The sequence below is a fragment of the Macaca fascicularis genome, chromosome 2 (assembly GCF_037993035.2).
Source record: "Macaca fascicularis isolate 582-1 chromosome 2, T2T-MFA8v1.1".
NCBI classification, from domain to species: domain Eukaryota; kingdom Metazoa; phylum Chordata; class Mammalia; order Primates; family Cercopithecidae; genus Macaca; species Macaca fascicularis.
Window position 1 is genome coordinate 38,134,248 of NC_088376.1, and position 21,555 is coordinate 38,155,802.

At 45.0% G+C, this 21,555-nt stretch overlaps 1 protein-coding gene across 4 annotated transcripts in view; it reads left to right on the forward strand.

The window, feature by feature from the left end:
* The window catches only part of EPHB1 (EPH receptor B1), a 451,907-nt gene extending 436,679 nt beyond the window's left edge, over positions 1-15,228 (forward strand). For all 4 annotated transcript variants that reach the window (XM_074033728.1, XM_005545827.4, XM_045386941.2 and 1 more), the window contains 4 exons: positions 2,004-2,153; positions 9,137-9,330; positions 10,160-10,315; positions 13,769-15,228. In XM_074033728.1, the coding sequence (XP_073889829.1) occupies positions 2,004-2,153; positions 9,137-9,330; positions 10,160-10,315; positions 13,769-13,877 (609 nt within the window). In that variant the 3' untranslated portion in view covers positions 13,878-15,228. The remainder of the gene's footprint in view (positions 1-2,003; positions 2,154-9,136; positions 9,331-10,159; positions 10,316-13,768) is intronic.
* Positions 15,229-21,555: the final 6,327 nt, after the last annotated feature.

Below are 21,555 nucleotides of genomic sequence, written 5' to 3' on the forward strand. Positions count from 1 at the left end.
CTCCCCCACCACAAAAGCCTGCCCCCATCCTCAGGGGAAATCAGGACTGTCTTCTTTGCAGAAAGTGGGATGTGTGCCTGGGGAGGTCCAGCCTGGTTGCCTTTATTCCTCCCAGGCTCCAGATAGGAAACCAGATAAAAATACACTTTGCTGTTTGCTCCTTTTTTTTTTTTTTTTCTCCCTAGCTTGGGTTAACCATTTTTACATTTTTACAGTATTTTTGCTAACGTCAACCATGTATCTTTGGTGACTTGAGCAGATTGTAAGAATGGGCAGTATAAAAATATCCTCTTTCAGTGGAAGCATGAGGTAAATGAGGAGGGGAGTGAGGGAGCTGCCGTCCCCGCTCTGTGCTGTCACTACTGCAGCCAGCAGCTTCATGTTCCGTGTATTATGAGTGAGACAATGCCTAAGCATAGAAAAAAGCATGATGGGGTGAAATCCTGGCATTTGGCATAAAGAACTGGAAAGGGGGGGCCATATTTGCTATAGGGAGTGATAAGCTTTGGAGGGCAGCCTTGGCGAGCACCCTGTTTAACAGCTGTAATTGGCACTGATACTGGACAGCACAGGCCATGCCAGCTGTCTGCTCTATGCTCACCTCCTATTACTTCTCCTTTAGGAACTCTGTGCTTCAGCCATTGTGGATTGCTTGCATGTCTCAGCCTCTCTCTTATCCCTGGCCGTTGCACAAGCTGCTCTCTGCCTGGACTTCCCTCCTGCAGTCACTTTGCCTGGTTAACTATTATAGTGAAAATAATAGTTAACACTGGGCTGTGTAGGTGCTGATGAGAAACTGAGGCACAGAGAAGTAGGTTACTTGCCCCCGTTGCACAGGTAGAAAGAGGCAGTGCTGGTATCCAAACCCAGCCAAAGGCTCCAGGAGTTCTTAACCACCATCAGAAACTGCTGCTCTAACAGCTCCTGCCTGCCTTCCCTGACCCTTCCCTGGTTGTGGAGTCTCCTCTGGTTTTCAGAATGCCTTGTACCTACTCTCATCTTCACCTTCCCTCGCTTTTCAATGTTTTTAACAATATATTTTAAGCTTCTGTTTTCTTGTCTGCCTCCCCACTGTCCTGTTCAGTTTGAGGGCAGGGACACTGGCTCATTTCTCGGACACCAGCTTCTCAGCAGGACTTGGCACAAAATGGTGCTTATTGCCTATTTCTTGATGGGATGAATGAATGAGTGGATAGATATGAATCCCTTAGGTAAACAAAACTGGCCAAGGTCTGGCAGACAAGCTGAGGGCCAAGCAGAGAGCCAATTTAGAAAGCTCCATTGTGGGATTGGAGGCAAGAAGGAGAAACAAGCCTAAGGGTGCCCCTAGAGAAAAGGGCATCTCCAGCCTCCGGAATCTTGACCTCCACTGAAGGGCTGGCAGGACAGTCAGCATGTAGAAAGACCACAGCACTGGGACCATTCAACCCTCGTGAAACCCAGGGCTATCTGCAGGCTACAGAGTTAGGAAAACCTGCCCCCCCAGAGGTGGAATGCAATGAAAATGGGGCAGAGGGCAGCATAGCATGACCTTGTAGTGGCAGGGCTCTCTAGGAGGCATGCTTCATCACTCTTCTTTCCTTTTGTATCATTGCGATTCCTTCTGACCCAAATGTGTTAGCTTTTACATTGCCAGGGAACAAAGAAAACCATAACTTGTATCTCATGTAGCCAATCTCAGGTAGTTCCAGTAAGTTTATGACAGTTACACTCTCTCCTCCCACCCACCTCCCCTGCAGCAACATTGGAATCAATATATAGGGAACCAGGGCACATGTGGTGTGTCCACATAAGGCTAGAGGCCAGCACAGGCATGCTGGTCACCTTGAGCTTCTCTAACTAGGCACAGCAACATAGCTTGTGCATGAGGCAAGAATAGCCTGTCTGTCATAATTCACAAGATATGGGAGTGAGGGTTTGAAAGGATGTGCATGCCAAGTTTTTTATTGCCTGCCTTCAACCAGAAACCTGATGGTTGGGCTGACCACGCTTTCTCCTTTCAGGGAGGGAAGATCCCCGTGAGATGGACAGCTCCAGAGGCCATCGCCTACCGCAAGTTCACTTCAGCCAGCGACGTTTGGAGCTATGGGATTGTCATGTGGGAAGTCATGTCATTTGGAGAGAGACCCTACTGGGATATGTCCAACCAAGATGTGAGTGTCAGCAGCACTTTGTCACCACAAAACCCTCATCGAAGGGATCCCAAAGGCGGTAGCATACCAGTTCTTCCGGTTTTCAGCTCATGGCCTCATAACCTGAACCTGCAGTGTTCAGGGCAGGGGACACACGGACACCCTTAGCATGGATGTTGGAACTAATCAAAGAGCCCAGCATGGAGGTGTGAAAGTTGCTATGACCACAAAGCCTGTAGAGGTGCCAAGGCCACAGTCCCCAACCCAAGAGACAAAGGGCTGTTTAATTCCAAATGGCTGAGGACCACGAATAGATCAGCCCCAAATTAAGCAGCAAAGTCTACCCTGCTTCTAAGCGTTCAGATTCTGTATTTTCCTTCCCCATGCACGACAGAGGGGAAGGAGGCACTGGACTGAGGGCCAGGGCCTGTGTTCCCATCCTGCTCTACCTCTGATGGCTGTGCTCCATTGAGCCAGTTGCAGTTTCTTTGTGGGACTTGTACCTCCTAGCTTTAAAGAGAAGAACTGTAAAGGGCCCTTCTTCCCTGATAATTCACTCTTCTATGATCCCAGATCACCTATCAGTGAAGGAAGAGGTGGAAAGCTTTCCAAAGCTGGTCAGCTTCAGATGGACCACAGGAGAGGGCCTCTGTCTGCGGGGAGGTCAGCACTCCCCCAGGATGCCCTCAAGGGAAAAGGGTGAGAAAGGAAGAGAAGGGTCATCTAACATGCTTTAAATAGAGGCTTTTTGGAATGTTCCACATGAGAGCCTTTGCTCCATACTTACTAAAAGGTGAGGAAGCCTTTTTAGAATGATTTGCTTTGATAAGTCTCCAATGAAAAGTCCTGCCTGAATTTCAACACTGCCTCTCACCCTGAGCTGATCTCCAGGGACCAGGCCTCTTTTGTGCTTTGAATACATACCCTCCCCTTGGTGCTGAGAGGATTACAATTTGCAAAGCTGCATATCTATGTTCTCTGCTTGCCCTTCCCATCACTTTGGGAGAGGGGGCAGTTTTTATCCTTCCCAACTTACAGCTAAAAGAGAAAGAACGGCCCCCAGTTCAGATCTGAGTCCACTGGCAGCCAGCCACACTCTAACCCCCTCTGTGCTGGGGTGAACACTGAGGAACTTGTAAGCTGTGGAGTCAGCAATCTGCTCTCCTGCCACAGGTTTAGTGCCATGGCAGCTGCTCAGAAGATTGAGAAAGGTGGCAATTTCCCAGAGAGACTGTGGAAAGAGGAGCTGGGGTACCTCTATGACAGTACTCCCTGTTGCCATGGGCAGAGTGGCTCCAGCCTGGAGTGGGTGAAATGACTGCATCCTTAACCAGGTCCTGAAGTCAACCATGGCTGGTGTCTACGTCCTCTATTATCTGTGATTAGCAACACTTTGCCTCTGCTCCTGGAGCATGTCAAATCAGTAAGTGGTGGAGTTAGTACAAAGCCTACTTTCATGAAATCAGCTGCACCCTGGTTCTGTCTATACCAGCTGCTAAATGAGTATAACACGTTAGCTAGAAAAAGCAGACCCAGCAGGGCGCAGTGGCTCGCGCTTGTAGTCCCAGCACCTTGGGAGGTGGAGGCGGGTGGATTGCTTGAGGCCAGGAGTTTAAGACCAGCCTGGTCAATACGGTAAAACTTTGTCTCTGCTAAAAATACAAAATTAGCCAGGCGTGGTGGCGCATGCCTGTAATCCCAGCTACTCGGGAGGCTGAGGCACGAAAACTGCTTGAGCCTTAGAGGTGGAGATTGCAGTGAGCCAAGATCTCGCCACTGCATTCCAGCCTGGGTGATGGAGTGGGACCCTGTCTCAAAAAAAGAAAGAAAAGAAAAGAAAAGAAAAATCAGACCCATCTTATCCTGCCCAAGACCTTAATCTGATTAAGAACAATTCAGCACATACAGAATGAATTACAAAAGTGTCTGACAAGCAGGATTTCACATTTAAGATATTTTCTGTCAATGCTGAAAACAAATAAAATTTCTGATATTAGACTTCCAGAATTCCCAAATTATTCATTTAACACACAGTCAGTGTATGCTAGTTGTGACTAAGCACTGTGCTTGCTGGTTCTATTCTTGAGGGTTTTATAGTCCAGTGGCATAAACATGGGGCTTTGAGAACATTTGAGTGGAGGAGGTAAGGGAAGACTTCCTGGACATTTGACATTTGAGATGGGTCTCAGAGGGAATAAGAACATCTGTAGAGTAGCAGTTTATTCTAATTTTGCTGTGCTTCTTCAAAATAAAGCCCCTAAGCATTGTCTCAAGTACAATTTTGCTCCCCGTAGGAGGCAAGAGGTGACTTCATGCCCATTTAGAAAGCTTCTTACAACCTGGCCTGGGAGAGAGCCAGGAGGGGCTCCCAGCTGCTGGACTGAAGCCTCACTCATCAGAAACCACCAAGGTGGTGGCGGTAAAGGATTTTACAGATGACAATTGAAAGGTTTTAAGGAAGAGAATTGCAGAGGCAAGTCGGAGTGCTGGTAATTAGGCTTCCAGAGCCCAGGAAGGCCTTTGAACATGTACAGAGAGTTTGTCAGCCAGAGAGAGCAACTTGGAAGTTCTGCTGCTTGGATCTGATTGACAGAGATAATGAGAGTGGCAGTGTCTGTGGAGAGGAACTGCAGTCTTATTGAAACATCAGAGCTTGACTTAACCCGCTCTACCCTGGTTTCTCCACTACTCTGAGCTCCTCCACTTCCCTCTCTCCAGTGCAAGGTCGAGTAGGCACTACCCACAGCCTGACTCACTAATGGGAAATACATGTCTGGGAGCAGCCAGGAGCAGGCCCTGAAAATGCAAGGGCAAGAGGAGGGGCTCTGCCCATTTCCCAGAGGAGTTCTAGTCACTCCATCCAGTCCGAGAGAGCACCTGGGGTCAAACTACCTGCACCTGATCCCTACCGAACCCGCGTACCTACCATTTCTCAGTACAGGTGAATAAAGGCAACCCCTCACCACACATCCTCCCTGCCCCTTTAATTAGATCCCAGGACATTTGCTTACACTGGCCTTTGCAATGGCCAAAAGAGTTGTTGCTGAACTTTCAAAGTGAGACAGCAGAGAGCTCTGGGTAACAGTTGCCTGGACTGGTCTCCTTACCCCTACAGCTTTACTTTTACTTCTCTCTGGAAATGCCATCTGATTTCATTCTAATCTTCAATCTTCTCAATAGCCACTTATCTCATCCTCTTATGGACCAATGAAAGGAGCCCAAAACTCACTTTCATTTTCAGCTCTGCTCAGTAGGACACACTATGCCTCCAACCTTAGGCCATCTCTTTCCATACAATTCAAACCTGGTCACTGGCATTTACAGCCATCATCAGATAGCCAGAATGAAGGTGTTTCTCCACTCCTCCTCCCTGTTCCCCATACCTGCTAGTGAGGCAAGTGTGACAGAGAATGATCTCAAAGTCCTATTAGAAGACCAAAGTTATTTTTTGATATAATGATGTTGTAATTTGACTATAAATTTCATGTGCTCAAAAATTTAGAAAACACACAAATCTTAAAGAATATAATACAAATCTCCAAAGGCATAGTACTTCAATCAAAGACTTGAGTGGATAAATGCTACTCATATACCAATGAAAGACCTCAGTATTTTTTCCTTTCGGCTGAAGGGTAAAGCACACTTTTTTTCCCTATGTGCAAGAAGCATTAATGCTCCCAGATTATCAGCTCAAGTAATAACAACAAAATTATTTACAAGAAGTAACAAATGGAGTAAAGTCCCATTTTCTAAACACAAACATGGTAGAGGGTTCCCACGGCTATGCTGTACCCTGCAAAGTGAGAAAAGTCCTTGATGCTTTTAAACACTATCTTCCTGGACCTCCAAAATGAGCAGTAGTAGCTCCCTTCTTTGCCGGGAAGACATCTACTATAATAGACACAGCCGTAATGACACCTTCTGTGTGATAAGGATTCATCCTACTACTCATCTGTGCTGTGCTCAACACACATCACTTCGGTGTCATTTAATCTTTGTAACAATCTCATCTGTGAAGTTTCAGGAAGTCAGGTGACTCTCCCAAGGTTCTATAGCTAAGAAGAAATGGAACTTGGATTTGAAACCAGCCTTCCAAGGTCTATGCACTACGTAGTACTATCACCAACACAGCCAAATGGGCCTTTGCTCCTAGCTGACCTGCCCAGAAAGGAGAAATCAGTGGCTTTTTGATGTCCTCTTAAAAAGAAACTAAACATACCAAACAAAGAGCAAATACAAAACACAAATACCAGAACAGTCTTCAAAAAAAAAGTGACTCGTGCCTGTAATCCCAGCACTTTGGGAGGTCGAAGCGGGCGTATCACAGGGTCAAGAGATGGAGACCATCCTGGCCAACATGGTGAAATCCCGTCTCTACTAAAAATACAAAAGTTAGCAGGGTGTGGTGGCGCGTGCCTGTAGTCCTAGCTGCTCGGGAGGCTGAAGCAGGAGAATTGTTTGAACCCAGGAGGTGGAGGTTGCAGTGAGCCGATTGTGCCACTACACTCCAGCATGGGCAACAGAGTGAGACACCATCTCAAAAAAAAAAAAAAAAGCCAGTGGGATGCCATGATGCCATGCTATGGAGGCAACAAGGGAAACAGAATTGAGTTCCATTCAGTCTAGAGCTTACAGGGAGAAGACTCAGCGTGTGTATGGGTACCCATTCTCGTGATCCCTTGCCAGAAGAGTTTGGATCAGCTGGTCACACCATGGAGCTGTGCTCTCACAGAAAGGCCCTGACTCCAGTGCTCTTTCTTGTTCCAGGACAGGTGGTAGAGCTTGTCAGTGAGGAAAATTAGTATCTGGGGCTCTAACATCTAACGACCTGAGCAGAGATGGCATTAGTTTAGGGGACCACCAGGAACGTTAACTGGCCTGCACTGGAAGACTTTGGGGACGCCTAGCACCGTGAGAGGTTGAATTGGACTCTAGCTCCTCCTGCTGGCCCTACCTAACTTGCCCTTATGCAATCCAGAAGGAGCTCCAGAGGTCATTCAATGGGTAATCCCACTTGGAGATTCTGTGACTGGGACCCTCAATCTAGTTATTTGGAAGGAACTGGAAAAGGGTGCGAGGTTTGTGAGCCAGGCTGATGGGAATGATGCCCAGCTGCTCATTCTCATAGATTACTTAGTTTAGCTCCATGCCCTTGTTGCATACCGAGAAGACATCAGACACCTCCAGGGGCTGCTCTCCAGGCTGAGATTACTCTGACAGCCCAACAGAGGCCTAGGAAATGCAGCTTTTGAAGTATTCAAAACTTAAAATCAAGCACCACTGTGATTTATTCCCAGCCCCATCTTTTGCTAGTTGTGTGCCCCTGGGCAAGTTACTTCACTGTTTATGCCTCCATTTTCTCATGGGGAAATGGGGTTAAAATGGTTGTCCTCAGAGGATAGCAGGGGAATTTGATTGACTACAGTTTAGAGGAGAGAAAAGATTGTCAGTGCAACACAGTGTTCAAAAGAGACTATTCCCAGTCACTGGATTTTTAAATATAGTAATAAAATTGATATGGTTTGTATGCTTGATTATTGAATGGAAGAACTAATACACCTTGATTATCTCCCGTGACTTGGTTATCATTTTATCTCATGTCCTGTCTCATGTCCTACATACTGTGCATAGAAATTGTAAAAACTAAACTAACTGAAAATACTCACTTTTTGACCAATTTATAAAGTATATAAAAAAGAAAGAATAATCAGTTGAAATGAATCGGATTATTTATAAGTAGAGGCAAAAACACCAAAAACCCCCTGAAGTCCAAATTATTTCCTTTGTTGTTTAAAATGCTTTAACTATTTATTTTAATATAAAATCAATGCAGGATTATTATAGAAAATAAAAAATTCAAACAAGCAAAGAGAAAAACATTAAAAACATTCAGGTTTCTGCCTATCCAGAGGCAACTGCTATTAACACCATGCTGTATATCCTTCTAAGGTCTTTTCTATGCATGTGTATAATAGTTGGTTTTTATTTTGTTTTTTACAAAAGCAAGATTATACTATACCTGAAGTTATGCAGCCAGCTCTTTTGCCTATTACAATATGAGCATATTTCCATTTCAATAGGTAGATTTTTGTAGTATCACTTTAAGGCCTACATCGTATTTTAGGCCTTCTGTTGCATTATGGGTGTACCATAATAAATTCATATGTTTAGCACTTGGGTCACTTACAATTATTTTTTTAATGTAAAAAGCACAGAGTAGGCATAATTGATTTAAAAGGATTTGAAGTTAAGATGTACTGGATGAAAAAACACAAAGATCTGAAAAACAGACAAAGTACTTAATGTTCCTAAAATCTTTACGAAATTACTGTCTGGAGTTTGTGAAAATTACCAAAATCTGATTGACAGTATTCATTTTGGACCACCTTGTTATTTTGACTGTTGTCATTGATTTGAACAAATTTGTTTAACCAAGTCCATTCATGTTGCTGCCTCATGAGGGTTATGACAAATAATGCAGAGGAGGCATCTAGAGGGTCTCTAGCATGGAGTAAGTGCTCCACCAATGCTAATCCCTTCCCTCCCTTTCTCTTCCCTTCCAAATGAAAGAATGAGTCCACCACAAGTTTTGAGGACATCCTTTATAAATAGTGGGTTCACTGGGTTTCCCATGTCATTGTTTCATCACCCCTGGTGCCACCAGCTTCCAGTAAGGCAGAATTGGGCCCTATGTCTTCTTAAAGAGTGGAGATGCTCAAGCTGTTCACTGGCTCATTCTTCAACAAACATTTACAGAGTTCCATGTGTGTCAGGCCCTGCACCAGGAACTGGGGACATAAAGAAGTACCATGATGTGGCCCCTGCTTTCTAGGAGCCCAAAGTCTAGGGGGATAAACCAAGTGCACAGAAAATCCATTACAGCGGAAGGTGTGCGAGCACAGAGCAAGGGCATCTGAGCCAGCCTGGATATAAAGGGGATGATTTGTGAGTGACTGGCTGGTGGCAGTCACGCAGTCACACCTGTTCCTTGTATGTCCCTGCAGGTCATCAATGCCATCGAGCAGGACTACCGGCTGCCCCCACCCATGGACTGTCCAGCTGCTCTACACCAGCTCATGCTGGACTGTTGGCAGAAGGACCGGAACAGCCGGCCCCGCTTTGCAGAGATTGTCAACACCCTAGACAAGATGATCCGGAACCCGGCAAGTCTCAAGACTGTGGCAACCATCACCGCTGTGTGAGTCTAGTGAAATGGTGATCCCTAAATATGGGTGGTTTCATGGTCAGGGGCATAGCCAGCAGCCTCTAACCGTGATCATGTTCAAATTTTTTAAACAGTGTCTAGTTACAGTGTGGGCCTTATGTTGAGGAGAGCACGCATGCGTGAAGAAAGACAGGTAGGAGAATATTGCAATGATCGTGATAGAGAAAATAGTGTCTTAAATCAGGATAATGGTTGTGGAAAAAAGTAAATGAGTTTTGGCAATTTGGGAGACAAAATCTTTATGACTTGGTGAAGGATTGGACATGGATGTTGAGGGTGAGGGAGATGTCAAGATAGCACCCGGATTTCTGGTTTGGATACCTGGGTGTCTGCTTTGAAATGTGCCGAAGAAGGTTGGCAGTGGTTCTCATTGCTCCATTTTTTTTTTCAAATAGCTAAGGATGAAACTAGGAAAAAAATGTTACCAATATATCTGGGGAGGTTGTGGTAAAATATGCATATTTTTTAAAGGATCATGTCTTTGAATGGTGAGGCTCCTAAATTTTGGTTTACAAAGGAGTTGGGAGCCTTCTGTTCCCTTCAGACTGAACGCTATGTCAATCTGCCTGTCTGGGTTAACTGACCTGTGACAGTCCCCAGAGGCAGAGACACTGGCCACCTGGATATAGAAGTCATGCTGATTTAGGATTCCATGAGGAAGAAAGGTTCAGCCCAGGGCTCCACTATAATCCTCATTCCATCAGGAATGCTGCCTTCCATGAAGTCAGCTGTCAGGCCAGACTGGGGCACTGTCCATGCATCTCTGCAGTGTGTGGTCATCTGCCCCTCTCTGTCTCACCAGGCCTTCCCAGCCCCTGCTCGACCGCTCCATCCCAGACTTCACGGCCTTTACCACCGTGGATGACTGGCTCAGCGCCATCAAAATGGTCCAGTACAGGGACAGCTTCCTCACTGCTGGCTTCACCTCCCTCCAGCTGGTCACCCAGATGACATCAGAGTAAGTGATGAGAATCTCTCTGTCCGGACCACACCTAGGGGTCAGTGCTCCTTCCCTGCTATTGCAGATGCTGTGAGTCCTATTTCTGGCCTCATCCCTGGAGCTCCGTCTCTGTATAGACCAGGCCTGGACAGGGAGCACCTTGGAAAGATGTAGGGGGATGTGAGGGTTGGGTGGGGAGGTGGAAATCCACTCTGGGCCCCAAATGAGAGTTCTTCAAAGTTATAGCCATATGTCATTTGCCTAATCACCCAGAGTCTCTTCCCCATTTAAGTTTTTAAACTCGACTCATCAAAGAGAGCATCCAGATGGAAAGAACACAGCCAGCCAGTACTTTAAATAACATAGCAGGAAAAGCATTGCACTGATTCAGCAACAGTCTGAGATGTGTGGGGGGCTTGTCCTTATACTTAGATAGCAGTTGTCAATAAGCATGCATTTCCATCCCCCACAATTATTTACCAGTCTGTCTCCCACAGGAGTTTGGAGGAATACACAAAATAAAATTATTCAAATAAGATGAGAGCCAGAAAGAGTTTTAAAGATCCATGTGGTCCAGCATTTCCCCTAAGAATGTTCAGAGAAGCACCGGTTGTGGGAAATGTTAATAGGTTCTCCTTGGAAAAAAGGTCCTGCAGTCAAATAAATTTGGGAAATATTGTGCACTTTATCACCCTCTTGGAGATTCACTGCTCATATTAGCATTATAAAGGCCATGAGAAATCCTGAAATAAAGGAACCCATTTAAAATTATTAAATACCATAGAACCATATTTTTGAGGGGCAGGGTTTTATAGAACTGTAGTCTGGGAAATATTTATCTAGTTCTACCCCTTCCATTCTGCAGATTCTGAACTTATATGACATTAGTGCTCACAAGTCTCAAAGTTGAGACACAAGCCTGCTTTTCTGGCTGCCAGTTCAATGTTCTGCTACCTGTCCACCCCAGGGTCTCAGTGGTTCCCAGGCTTTGCTGCACACTGGAATCACCCGAGGACCTTTAAAAACTATTGATGCCTGGTTCTCACTCCCATACTTTCTGATTAGTTGTGGTGAGATCTGAGCATCAGAGATTTTTAAAGCTCCTCAGGTGATTCTAATGTGCAGCAAAGTTTGGGAACCACTGGATTAAGGTTGGCAAGGGTCAAATTTCACCTTCTATACTCACAGCAGCTCACATAATCCTACCTGGGAAATTAACTCTACCCTTCAAACACACACACACATGCACACGCACACACACACACAGGGGGACTTCATGGGCTCCGTGGGCTATAACATGTACCAATAGCACATATTATGGAATCTGGCAGCCTGTAATACACATTTCCTATGGTAGAAGATTCATTCATCCATCAGTCTGCAAACACATATTGATCACCTATTATACAATGGGCCCAGTGCAAGGTGCTGGGATTTCCTCCTTGCAACTGGGGCAAACCGGTTGCTGAGTCCCGGTTTGAGGAAAGAGTGGTGATGATCCACCTCGTAGCTGAGGCCCCAGGGACAACTTCCTGACATTCTGATGGTTTTTCTGTCAGTATTCCTGGAGTCCAGCTCCACCTCTCTGAGGTCTTTTTTTTTTTTTTTTTTTTTCCAGAAATAGTGGAGCCACCACTTTCTCCAGGGAGATGGTTTAAATGTATGTCTAGCTTTGGATCCACTGAACATCAGAATACATTTCTTAAAAACTAGATTCATTTCCTGGTGATGCCATAAAAAGATGGTTCCTGCCATTAAGAATGACTGTCAAATAGACAGCAAAAATTAATAAATAGAAAAGATGCACTCCCCAGTGGAAAACCAACTTCCTCATCTTTTAGAGTGAAAATTGATGCCCCTAGATAATCAGAGGGACTGAGTTCAGAGATAGAATCAGGTGTTTATGAAGACTGGCTACTCCATTTTCCCACTGTGATTTGCCTGCGTATGGGGGCCATTGTCACATAATCCCCCAGGATCTAAAAGAATTCTCTCAGTCTGAGAATAATCACATGAAAAAGATAAGGGGAAGACCAAAAGGAAAGTGAAACTGTAAATTAAGGGATTTCGTTCAAAGTAAAGCATGTCCACACACTATTAGAGCAATTTGATTTGTTTATTGAGAAGTAAAAGAAGGAAAAGGAAAATAAGCACTTAATAAAATGGATTGTGGGACAATCTGTGAATTCAAAATTCAAGCATGCCTCTCTAAAGTATTTGCCAAAAAGACACGAACACTTTGAGCATCTCAACCAGCAGCATCCCTTGGGAGACTGACTACTAACTGAAAGGGGCATGGGGCGGGACAGCCAAGGCATTGTGGACAGAGATCCATCCAACGGTTCACCAGGGTCTGATGTGCAGTGTACAAAGCAATCAGCTGTGCTGGATTTGGGGGGCTTTAGAGGAAATACAGTCAGGACCTTAGAAGAGTTCTGCCAGCATCCCTGCAGGGGTGCTGAGAACCAACTTGTCTTGTATTTGAATACCAGCTCCACCACTGCTCACCTACTCTGTGACCTTGAGCACATTACTTAACTTCTCTGAGCCCTGCTTGCCTTGTTTATAAATAATTTATAAATTATTATAAATAATAATGCCCATCTCATTAGTCTGTGATGGGAGGTTAATGGAATGGCATACGCAAAGTACTTGATCCATTATCTACCCATAGCATGCACACAAAAAATGGTTACTGTTAAATTTTTATCATCATTGAGTTTGCAGTGGTTTCTCTAATTTTGTGAAATGCTTTCACATAGGTTTAAATGAGATAGTGTATGGCACGTGGGATGCATTCAAGCAGTGTTATGTATTATTATTAACTGAGAAAGAATGCATGAGTCTAGCACAGGTCAACTATAAGCCATGAACTTGTTCTTATTAATCCAATTCAGTGCTCTATCCTGGACATATTCCTTGGATTCCTGATTGGGCAGATATTTTAGTTATTTTGAGACCACTCTTCTTAAAAATATTTACATTAAAATTCAAACGGAGGCAGAAAATGGAAACTCAGGGGAAAACATCAGAAGACCAGGTGAGCCCCATATCTTTTCAGTCTCAGCGGGTGATCACTAATTTAGGCAGAAAACTCCACAGAATAACTTAAGCCCCATATAGTGTGCACTTGGAGTGTTAAAAAATAGCAGAGGAAAAGTCCAGTCCATCTGAGGGTCAGGAGACAATGAAGGGGCTGCCTTAGAGCCCATACATAAGGAACACACCCCTGGAACAAGGCGCAGCACTCCCAGGATTGTCTAAGCTGAGGGGGTATTAGAGAAGAGGGAGAAACTGAAAGTGAGCAGGAAAATCTCTAATTGCAAGCTGCCAAAAACTTGGGTAAACTTAAGCTAGTTGGATTTTTGTAGCATGGCTACTTCCCAGGAGCATGGCTTTAGTGATGAGTTTTGATCTGCGAACAGCTGACCTAACACTAAAGTGACTTCTTTTCTGGCTCTTTCCTCCTAGAGACCTCCTGAGAATAGGGGTCACCTTAGCAGGCCATCAGAAGAAGATCCTGAACAGCATCCATTCTATGAGGGTCCAGATGAGTCAGTCACCAACAGCAATGGCATGAGAACTCTTGTTTCTTGGGGAAAGAGAGGAGGGAAAAGCACCAAGGTCAAGGGGGACCAGAGGTTGACCACTGTGGAATGTACTGGAGAGACTGGCTTCCCAGCTGAGGAATGCATTTCCATCAGTGAAGAATCAACCGGACCTGTTGCTAATAGGCAACCTTCATTTCTCAGTGACAGAAGCATGTTTGAGATGCCGTGGGAAACCAAATATATAATAATAAAAATCTAAAAAGGTGATGTTCAACAGAAGTGAAGGCAAAACAATATGCATCAGGAGAACAAGAGTAAACCCAGCTCCCATCCTCAGTGGGCTGGAGTTGCCCATCCACAGGAAGAAAGGGAAGGAGGTAGAGGGAAGAAACAGAAGCAGTGTTCCATTTTCTTCCTCACCAATGACATTCTTTTCTTTTCTCCTTTTGTACTCCTCCCTGAGAGTCCCCTCCCTTCTCCCACACTCGTTTCCCTTTGCTCATGACTCCTGTAGGGAAGTTTCTTCAAACAAAACCCAGCTCCTGAGTCTCCAGATGTTGTTCTGTCAGTTGCCAAAGGACTTTGCTGACCACTGCATGGGGATCCAACCAATTCAATTAATGTCTTCATATTGAAGAAGAGATGTACCTTCAATTGAAAACCTCATTTTTCTTTTGTTTGCATTTTCTGCAAAAAGGAAAAAGAAACCACAAATTGGAGAAAAAAAAAAAAAGAAAAACCTGTTTCCGTGTGCCAAAGCACACATGTGTATGTCTGCGTTATAAAATGACTGTGCTTGTTCATAACAGATGCAAACAAGAAAGAAGAACTGGGAAGTCTTTGTCCCTAGGAAATCCAAAGGGGCTGGAATATGGTGTTGGTTTGGCTTTCTGGTTGGCCCAATCGGCCTATTGGCTCAATGGGAAGAGAGGAGAGGGAGAAAAATAAAATGAAAGGAAAAAAATAAAAAGCTTACAAATTCAGACAGGAAACAGGTGAGTGGTTTGAATTGGATGCAGTGTGGGCCATCCTGGAATGATACTGACTGATTAATTATTCCTGATAACATCTGAAGAAAAGGAGAAGGAAAGTGTTTCTGGAGAATGTTCTTTCACATCACTGGAATCTGCAATTCAAGAAGTGACAAGGGAGAATTCTTGCTTTACCTATGGACTGGCTTAAGCCACGTGGCATCCGAGGAATGTTTCAAATGTGTCTGTGTTTCTCTTTACATTCCTTATTGTACCTCATCGTTCAATTCACTTTTGTAAATTCCACCTAACATTTAATTATTTTTAATTTCTCCTTTTACCTTAATCTCCTTGCTAATTTTATCTGTCTAATTAAAATGAGCAGAAGCATGTCTGGGTTTACGTAAAATGGTGTCAGAGTGTGTATACCTGGACCCCAGTGGATTGTCCCCAAGTTTCAAGAGAATCCTTAAAAACTGTCTTTCTTCTTTCTAATGTGGGAGGGAGGGAACACATCCCTGACCCCATGAATGCCAAGAAACAGAATATATTAAACTCACTGGCACTGATGTGACCCAAAGGAAAAACTGAATAAAAGAGGCTTAAGAAGTCGCTGGCAAATAAACACAAACAATCACCATGAATATACTATCAACCCTGATTTTAGTTTACATACTGCATTTGAGAAGTCCACATCCAGGCCAATTTTGTAAATGTAGACTGCTTGGTTGTGGTTTATCTATGAACATGCAGTTGGGAGTGGAGGGATATGAGGCAGTGAAAGATGTTATGGTTGCCAAGTAGCTCATTTAATACATATTTACATTGATAATAGCCTTTTCCCCTAGTCATTGTTAACTTTGATATGGGGTGGTTCTTGCCTTCTAAAATCACTGGCCAAGATCCCCTGAACAATCAACCCCCTCAGAGCGGCCCACTGGCCTGGGGGTACAGCATTAATTCAGGGGAGCTCATCTTAAATCACCATCCATGTGCTGAACCCCTGGAGAATGGAAGTGGATGGACAGAACTCCTCTCAGCAAGTTTGCCTGAGGCTGCAAAGGACCCCAAACCAAACACACAAGTAGAGGAGAAAATTTCCCTTTATTAATTGCTTACCAATTCCATGCACAATTTACTAATTACCCCAAAGACCCCAATCCATGAGTATCATACAAGTCTAAGCAATTTGGCTAATCTACTCTCAATTTTCCACAGGAATGAATTTTAATCTGTCACTAAATTCCTCTGGCAGAATCTTTAACCCCGAATTCTCACTGCCGCCTCCACCAATGCCAGCTCATCTTCTGGTTGTGGACAAAACAGGGTCAAGGTGAAAGTCCTGTTAAACCCTTTGGCTTGGTTTCACCATAGATCCCAGAATGGAGAGAGCGAGAACCCAAAGTGCACAAGAGGAAAGCATGAGAGGTCAGCAGAGCCAAGGCCAGGGTGCCTCGAGGCACAGTTTTCAGTGAGGTGGGCACGACCAAGATCTGGACACCCCCAGCCGCCACAGATGCCCTGCACAAGGCCCCACCCCTACACCCCAGATGAACTACAGGAACACATGAAGCCTGAAGGGAAGGAGATGTGTCGCTAGTGAGTGAGACACATTACCTCTGCAGCACGGGGCCAGCCATGAATCTTTCTGAGCCTCCGTTTCCTCATCTGTGTAATAGGAAAATATCACCTACCTTCGATGAAGAGTATCTAACATTCATGAGCAGGTTCTCTATGCCAGGCACTTATCTAAGTACCTTACATGCATGAAATCTCTTCCTCACCGTAATCTTGTGAAGTAGTAGCAGGTAATTTATTGTTCCCAATTTTGGATGAGGAAACTGAGAGACAAAGGCCCTTCACAGATCACACAAAGGTGGAGTCAGGATTTTGACTCGGGCAACCTGACTCCTTGCTCTTAACCACTTACCCCAGTGGGTCTCACACTTGAGTATGCATTGGTACCACCTAGAAGTATTGTTAAAACAAAGATCATAGGCCCCACCTTTGGGCTCCTGATTCAGCAGGTCTAGAGTGGAACTAGAGAACATGCACTTCTCACAAGTTTCCAGGTGCTGCTGATACTGCTGGTCCAGGGACCATGCTTTGAGAACCACTGTATTACCCCAGCCTACCTTCCTGAGAATTAGTGATAATAGACATAAAGCTCCTGCTTCAGGAAATCATAGTGATCAGGGTTCTTGAGATACCCAGAAAGAAGGGAATGAACCCTCACACTTTTGGCATGAAGTGATGGGAGAGGCTGGTTCCCATCTAGTGTCTCCTCCACTGGCACATTTAGCTTCAGGGGGCTTTACTCACACCTTCAAAGAAGCTCCGTGGGGAGAATACTGTCAGTGAGACCCCCAGTGCTCTAAATTTCAGCTACATATGCTGCCTCATCATCTCACAGAAGACTAAATCCAATTTGGACCCTTACTTACACTTACTTACTTACTTACACTTTGCACAATGGTCAGTGGCCCATGGCCCTGAGAGCCAGGTTAAAGAGATGGAACCTGCAGCCATGCTGTGCAGCCCAGAGCGTGAGCTAAAAGGGGACTGCTCAGCCAGCACAGAAAGGGGACTGCTCAGCCAGCACACCTGTAGCCACTGGGAGTCAGGTGGGCAGAGGTCACACGGGGGCAGGTGGGAGGTGTTTAATTAATGTTCCCGGGTCAAGGGTAATGGAAATGGAGGTGATTTGTGGAGAATTCTTGGAGATTATGCCCCACCTTTCCACACCCTCTCCCTGTCCCTTCCAGCACTCAAAGACATGAATGACTGTAGAGAGGTAGATAAATCGACAGATTGTATGTTTATTGTATCACCTGGGTGATACATTCATACACTACTGAAATTATGTGCTTCTTTCCACCTTCCACCTCTCCATATGTCTCCTTCCCACCACGTTACATGTGGAGCCAGGCCACTGGATTCTTGCCAAGGCCACCTGGGATAATGGAATTAAATGAGAACACAAAGTTTTTCTTAACCGTGCACTTACGCAGAGAGCAGAGAAACCAGTGAGGGTTGAGGAATAGGACTTTAGGAATATCGGAGGGCAGGAAGACTGAGACATACAGCAGGAAGAAGAGAATTTACAAAGTATCAGTTAAAATGAAAGGTTCTAACAGTTCCCTGGCATTCTAAGAAGGCCTTTTGGCCTTTTGGAGGAGCCTGGGAATCCATCATCTTTTCAGAAATATTAGTGACTCTGGTACCAACTGGCTGAGGGCATGGTGAGGTCCCTGTCAGTGAAGCAAGGGGGAAGACACAGCCATGATGGGGATCAGCCACAAAGAGGCACCATCCAGAGCACTCCAAGGACACGCAGTGCTAAAAGAGGCCTTATGATTCCTATCAGTGTGAGTTCTGCATTGGCTGAGACTTGCAGTCCATGTAGAAGTCATAGAGCCATTTCTGAAGTGGCGAGAGGTTTTGTATTGTCCAAGATATCATTGGGACATCGGGCAGGGGCACAGTAGAGGGGAATCCCTGAGGTCACAGAAAGGTGGTCAAAAGAGGAAGGGTATGTCTGGATCACACTGGAAGGTCATTCCAGTTGACTGAGGTCCAATGGCACCTATGTTCACCACCAGGGAGTCTCCTGAGACCAGCCATTTCCAAATGAGAACAGTTATACAGAGGTCTGAGAACAAATTCTCAGTCCCTCTCAGAGAGTGCAAGCCCTGGTAGGGGGTGGGAGGATGTGTTCTGCAGACCTGATGAAGGGTGGATGGGATGGGTGGGCCTCCATCACTCACCGGGGAAAAAGGAGAGCCCTCCCTCCTGCATCCCGCCTGGGCTGGCCCTGTTATCACAGGTCCTTGAGGGGTTCTCATGCCACTGTGAGTCATGACTTAGCACATAGTATCCTAGCAGAACCTTGTGGTAATTCTCCAAATGAAAGTGGCCACAGGGCACATCCTACTCACCTATGTACCCAGCACTCAACACACTGTCTGACACATGGAAGATGCGCAATAAATGTGTGGTGATTGAAATAAGTTTGAACTGAGAAAGTTTAACATGTCGTTATTTCACCTACAAAAGTCCATGACCTTAAAGAGCATGCTTTAAAATAAATTAATCCCTGGGTATTTGGTTGGAATCTTTCTCAATTACTCTAACTGCTATCAATCGTAGCCTATTCTAATTTTAGTTTTGTGAAGTTTAAAACGCTCCTTTTAAACCCTGTTTGAATCTTTAAAATAATGTCACAGTTTTCCCCAGAGCCCATGCCTGGGGTGAAGCAGCCTCCCACTGAGTGTCAGTCATTGTGCAAAGGCCTTGAGATGCAGGAATAAATTTGATGTTGTCCCTGGTACAATGGCAGCAAATTCAAAGGGCATTGCAGAGCAGAGCTGAAGGATGGCCCAACCCTCTGAGAGCAGAACCAGGGCTGTGTCCTGCTGGAGGATGTCTGACTGAGCAGAGAGGATGGGCAGCACTTCTCTGGCCAGTGAAACTTCATTGGTGTTTTGTACAACTCCCTCTACACACCTCGACTCTAAGGCTTTCTTCCAAGAGTTGTTTGTCCTTTCTAAAGCAACTATTACTTTAAGAATTCCTGTGGCCTCCCTTTCACCAGAAGAAAAAACATGTTGAAATAAGAAAACAAAACAAAATTTTGGGTAAATGAGCTACTTCTAAGCAACCGAGAAATACTCTTAAATGAGAGAAGTTCTCTTTACCCCAAGAAAACTTTGGTTTTTCTCTTCTGGTCTTATTTAAATTCATAAATGCATGTACATGAGCAACTGCTATACTCTGAAAATGGCTTTCTGACAGAATACAATGACAAGTAAATTTCAACTACAGTTTTTATAGCAGAACTCAATGTTGTAAATAACTCCAATGGGAAAATGAAGAGGGCTATGGAAGCATAGAGGCGGGCACTACCATTGTCCCAGGCAGTTAAAGAAGGCAACCCCAAGGTGGTCTGCTAAACTGGAACCTGAGGAATGGAAGGTGTTATCAAGTTGAGGGAGTGGTGTTAGTGGTGGAACTCAAATTGTAGATAGAAGGAACAGCAAGGGCTGAGGTTCAAAAGCCGGAGAGTACATGACGTGTTTGTGGGCTCACACACTGCTGGAGAGGCCGGAGAATCCCGTGCTCCCTCTGAGCAGCTGGACGGGTAGCAGGGGCTAGAACATGATAAGGAATCCAGGTATTACTCTGAGTGCAAGCTATGGAAAGTAGGTTGAAGCAAGGGAGTTATGTTTTATACAAATCACTCTGACCACAAAATAGAAAAGGGAATGGCAAAAGTCGATTCAGGGAGACTAGTTGAAAGGCTGGTGTAATAATCTCAGCAGATGCTGGCAGCGTGGGTGAAGGTGTAGAAGTAGCAGTGGGGATGGAGAAAGGTGGATTGATTCAAGAAATAAAAAGGAGGCGAGAGCAGAAGGGAAAGGGGGATTGGCTTTCAGGGGTGAGGGAGGGAAGAGTTGAGGATGACACTCCAAGTTTCTGATTTGGGAAAATGGGTGGATTTTGATACCATTCACTGACATAGAGAATACAAAAGGAGGAAGAAACTGTGGGAGAGGGGGACAATACGAATTCCAGTTGCCTGTGAACCATTGGATTTAGGGCTGCATCATTCAGCAAAGAAATTTGGTTTGAAGATACAGATTTGGGAGCCATCCTTTGTCTAGATGGTAATTAAAGCCACAGGGGTAGAGGAGTTTACTGCATGAGAATGTGAGCGGAGAGAAAAGTGAGCCCACATGGGGCCCTGAGAAATAACCATATTTAACCAATGTCCAGGCAAAGGAAGGCTCACAGAGGAGTCTGGACAGAGTCAGTACAGAAAAAGAGAAATCAGGAATGTGTGGTGTCCATAGAGCCAATGGGAAATATCTCAGGGAGGGAATGGTGGTCCCAATTCCCAGTGTTGCCAAAAAGGGTTACTATTAGGTAAGGATTAAAAACTGCCCATGACTTTAACCACAGGAAGGCCTGGGTGACCACGGTAAGAGCAGGTTCAGCAGAGAGGTGTTGGTAGAAGATGCTAGTTGAGTCGAGGAAAGAGAGAACATCACAGTCTTTCAAAAAGGGTGACTTTGAAGAGGAGAAGAAAAGGATGTAGCTGGAGGCGCTTTTCGGTGGTTGTTATTTTGTTATTTTTTAGTGGGAAAGACTTGAACATGTTTAAAAGCTAATGAAAAAGATTCCACAGAGAGAGAAAAAGAGAAAGAGGGTAATTGAGAAGGTCAGACCCCCAAGAAGGCAGGGAGTTCAGGTGGAGGGATGGTATGGCTTAAAGTGAAGCAATTCCAATTCAGTTTGGAGGATGAACAAAGGAAGCATGACATGAGTTCCTAGCAGAACTCAATCTCACCTTCCAATTTCTGTGTCACAGTCTAGGCATTTAGTTCCCACAGCCTCTCGTGATGAAGAGCCATGATTGAACTCACCCGCCTTGCCATGGCAATATGAGAATAATCAGGCAAACACACCCATTTCTAGTGAAATGGGAGAGTGGGCAATGAGAGGATCTAGTGAGAAAGGAAGATGAAAACATCACAGGCTCTTCTCCTGCTCAGAAGCCCTCGGTGGCTACCCAATGCCAGTTTCTGGTCATGCCCACCTCTCCAGGAAATGAAGGCTGCAGAAAGTGCCCCGTGTCTAAACTGTATGGCAAGAATGAACTGCCTCCAGTTCTGGGCAGCTAGTTCTCCTTTTGCTAGATTGCTGTGGCTCTGTGTTGACTCTTGGAGAGCTCCCT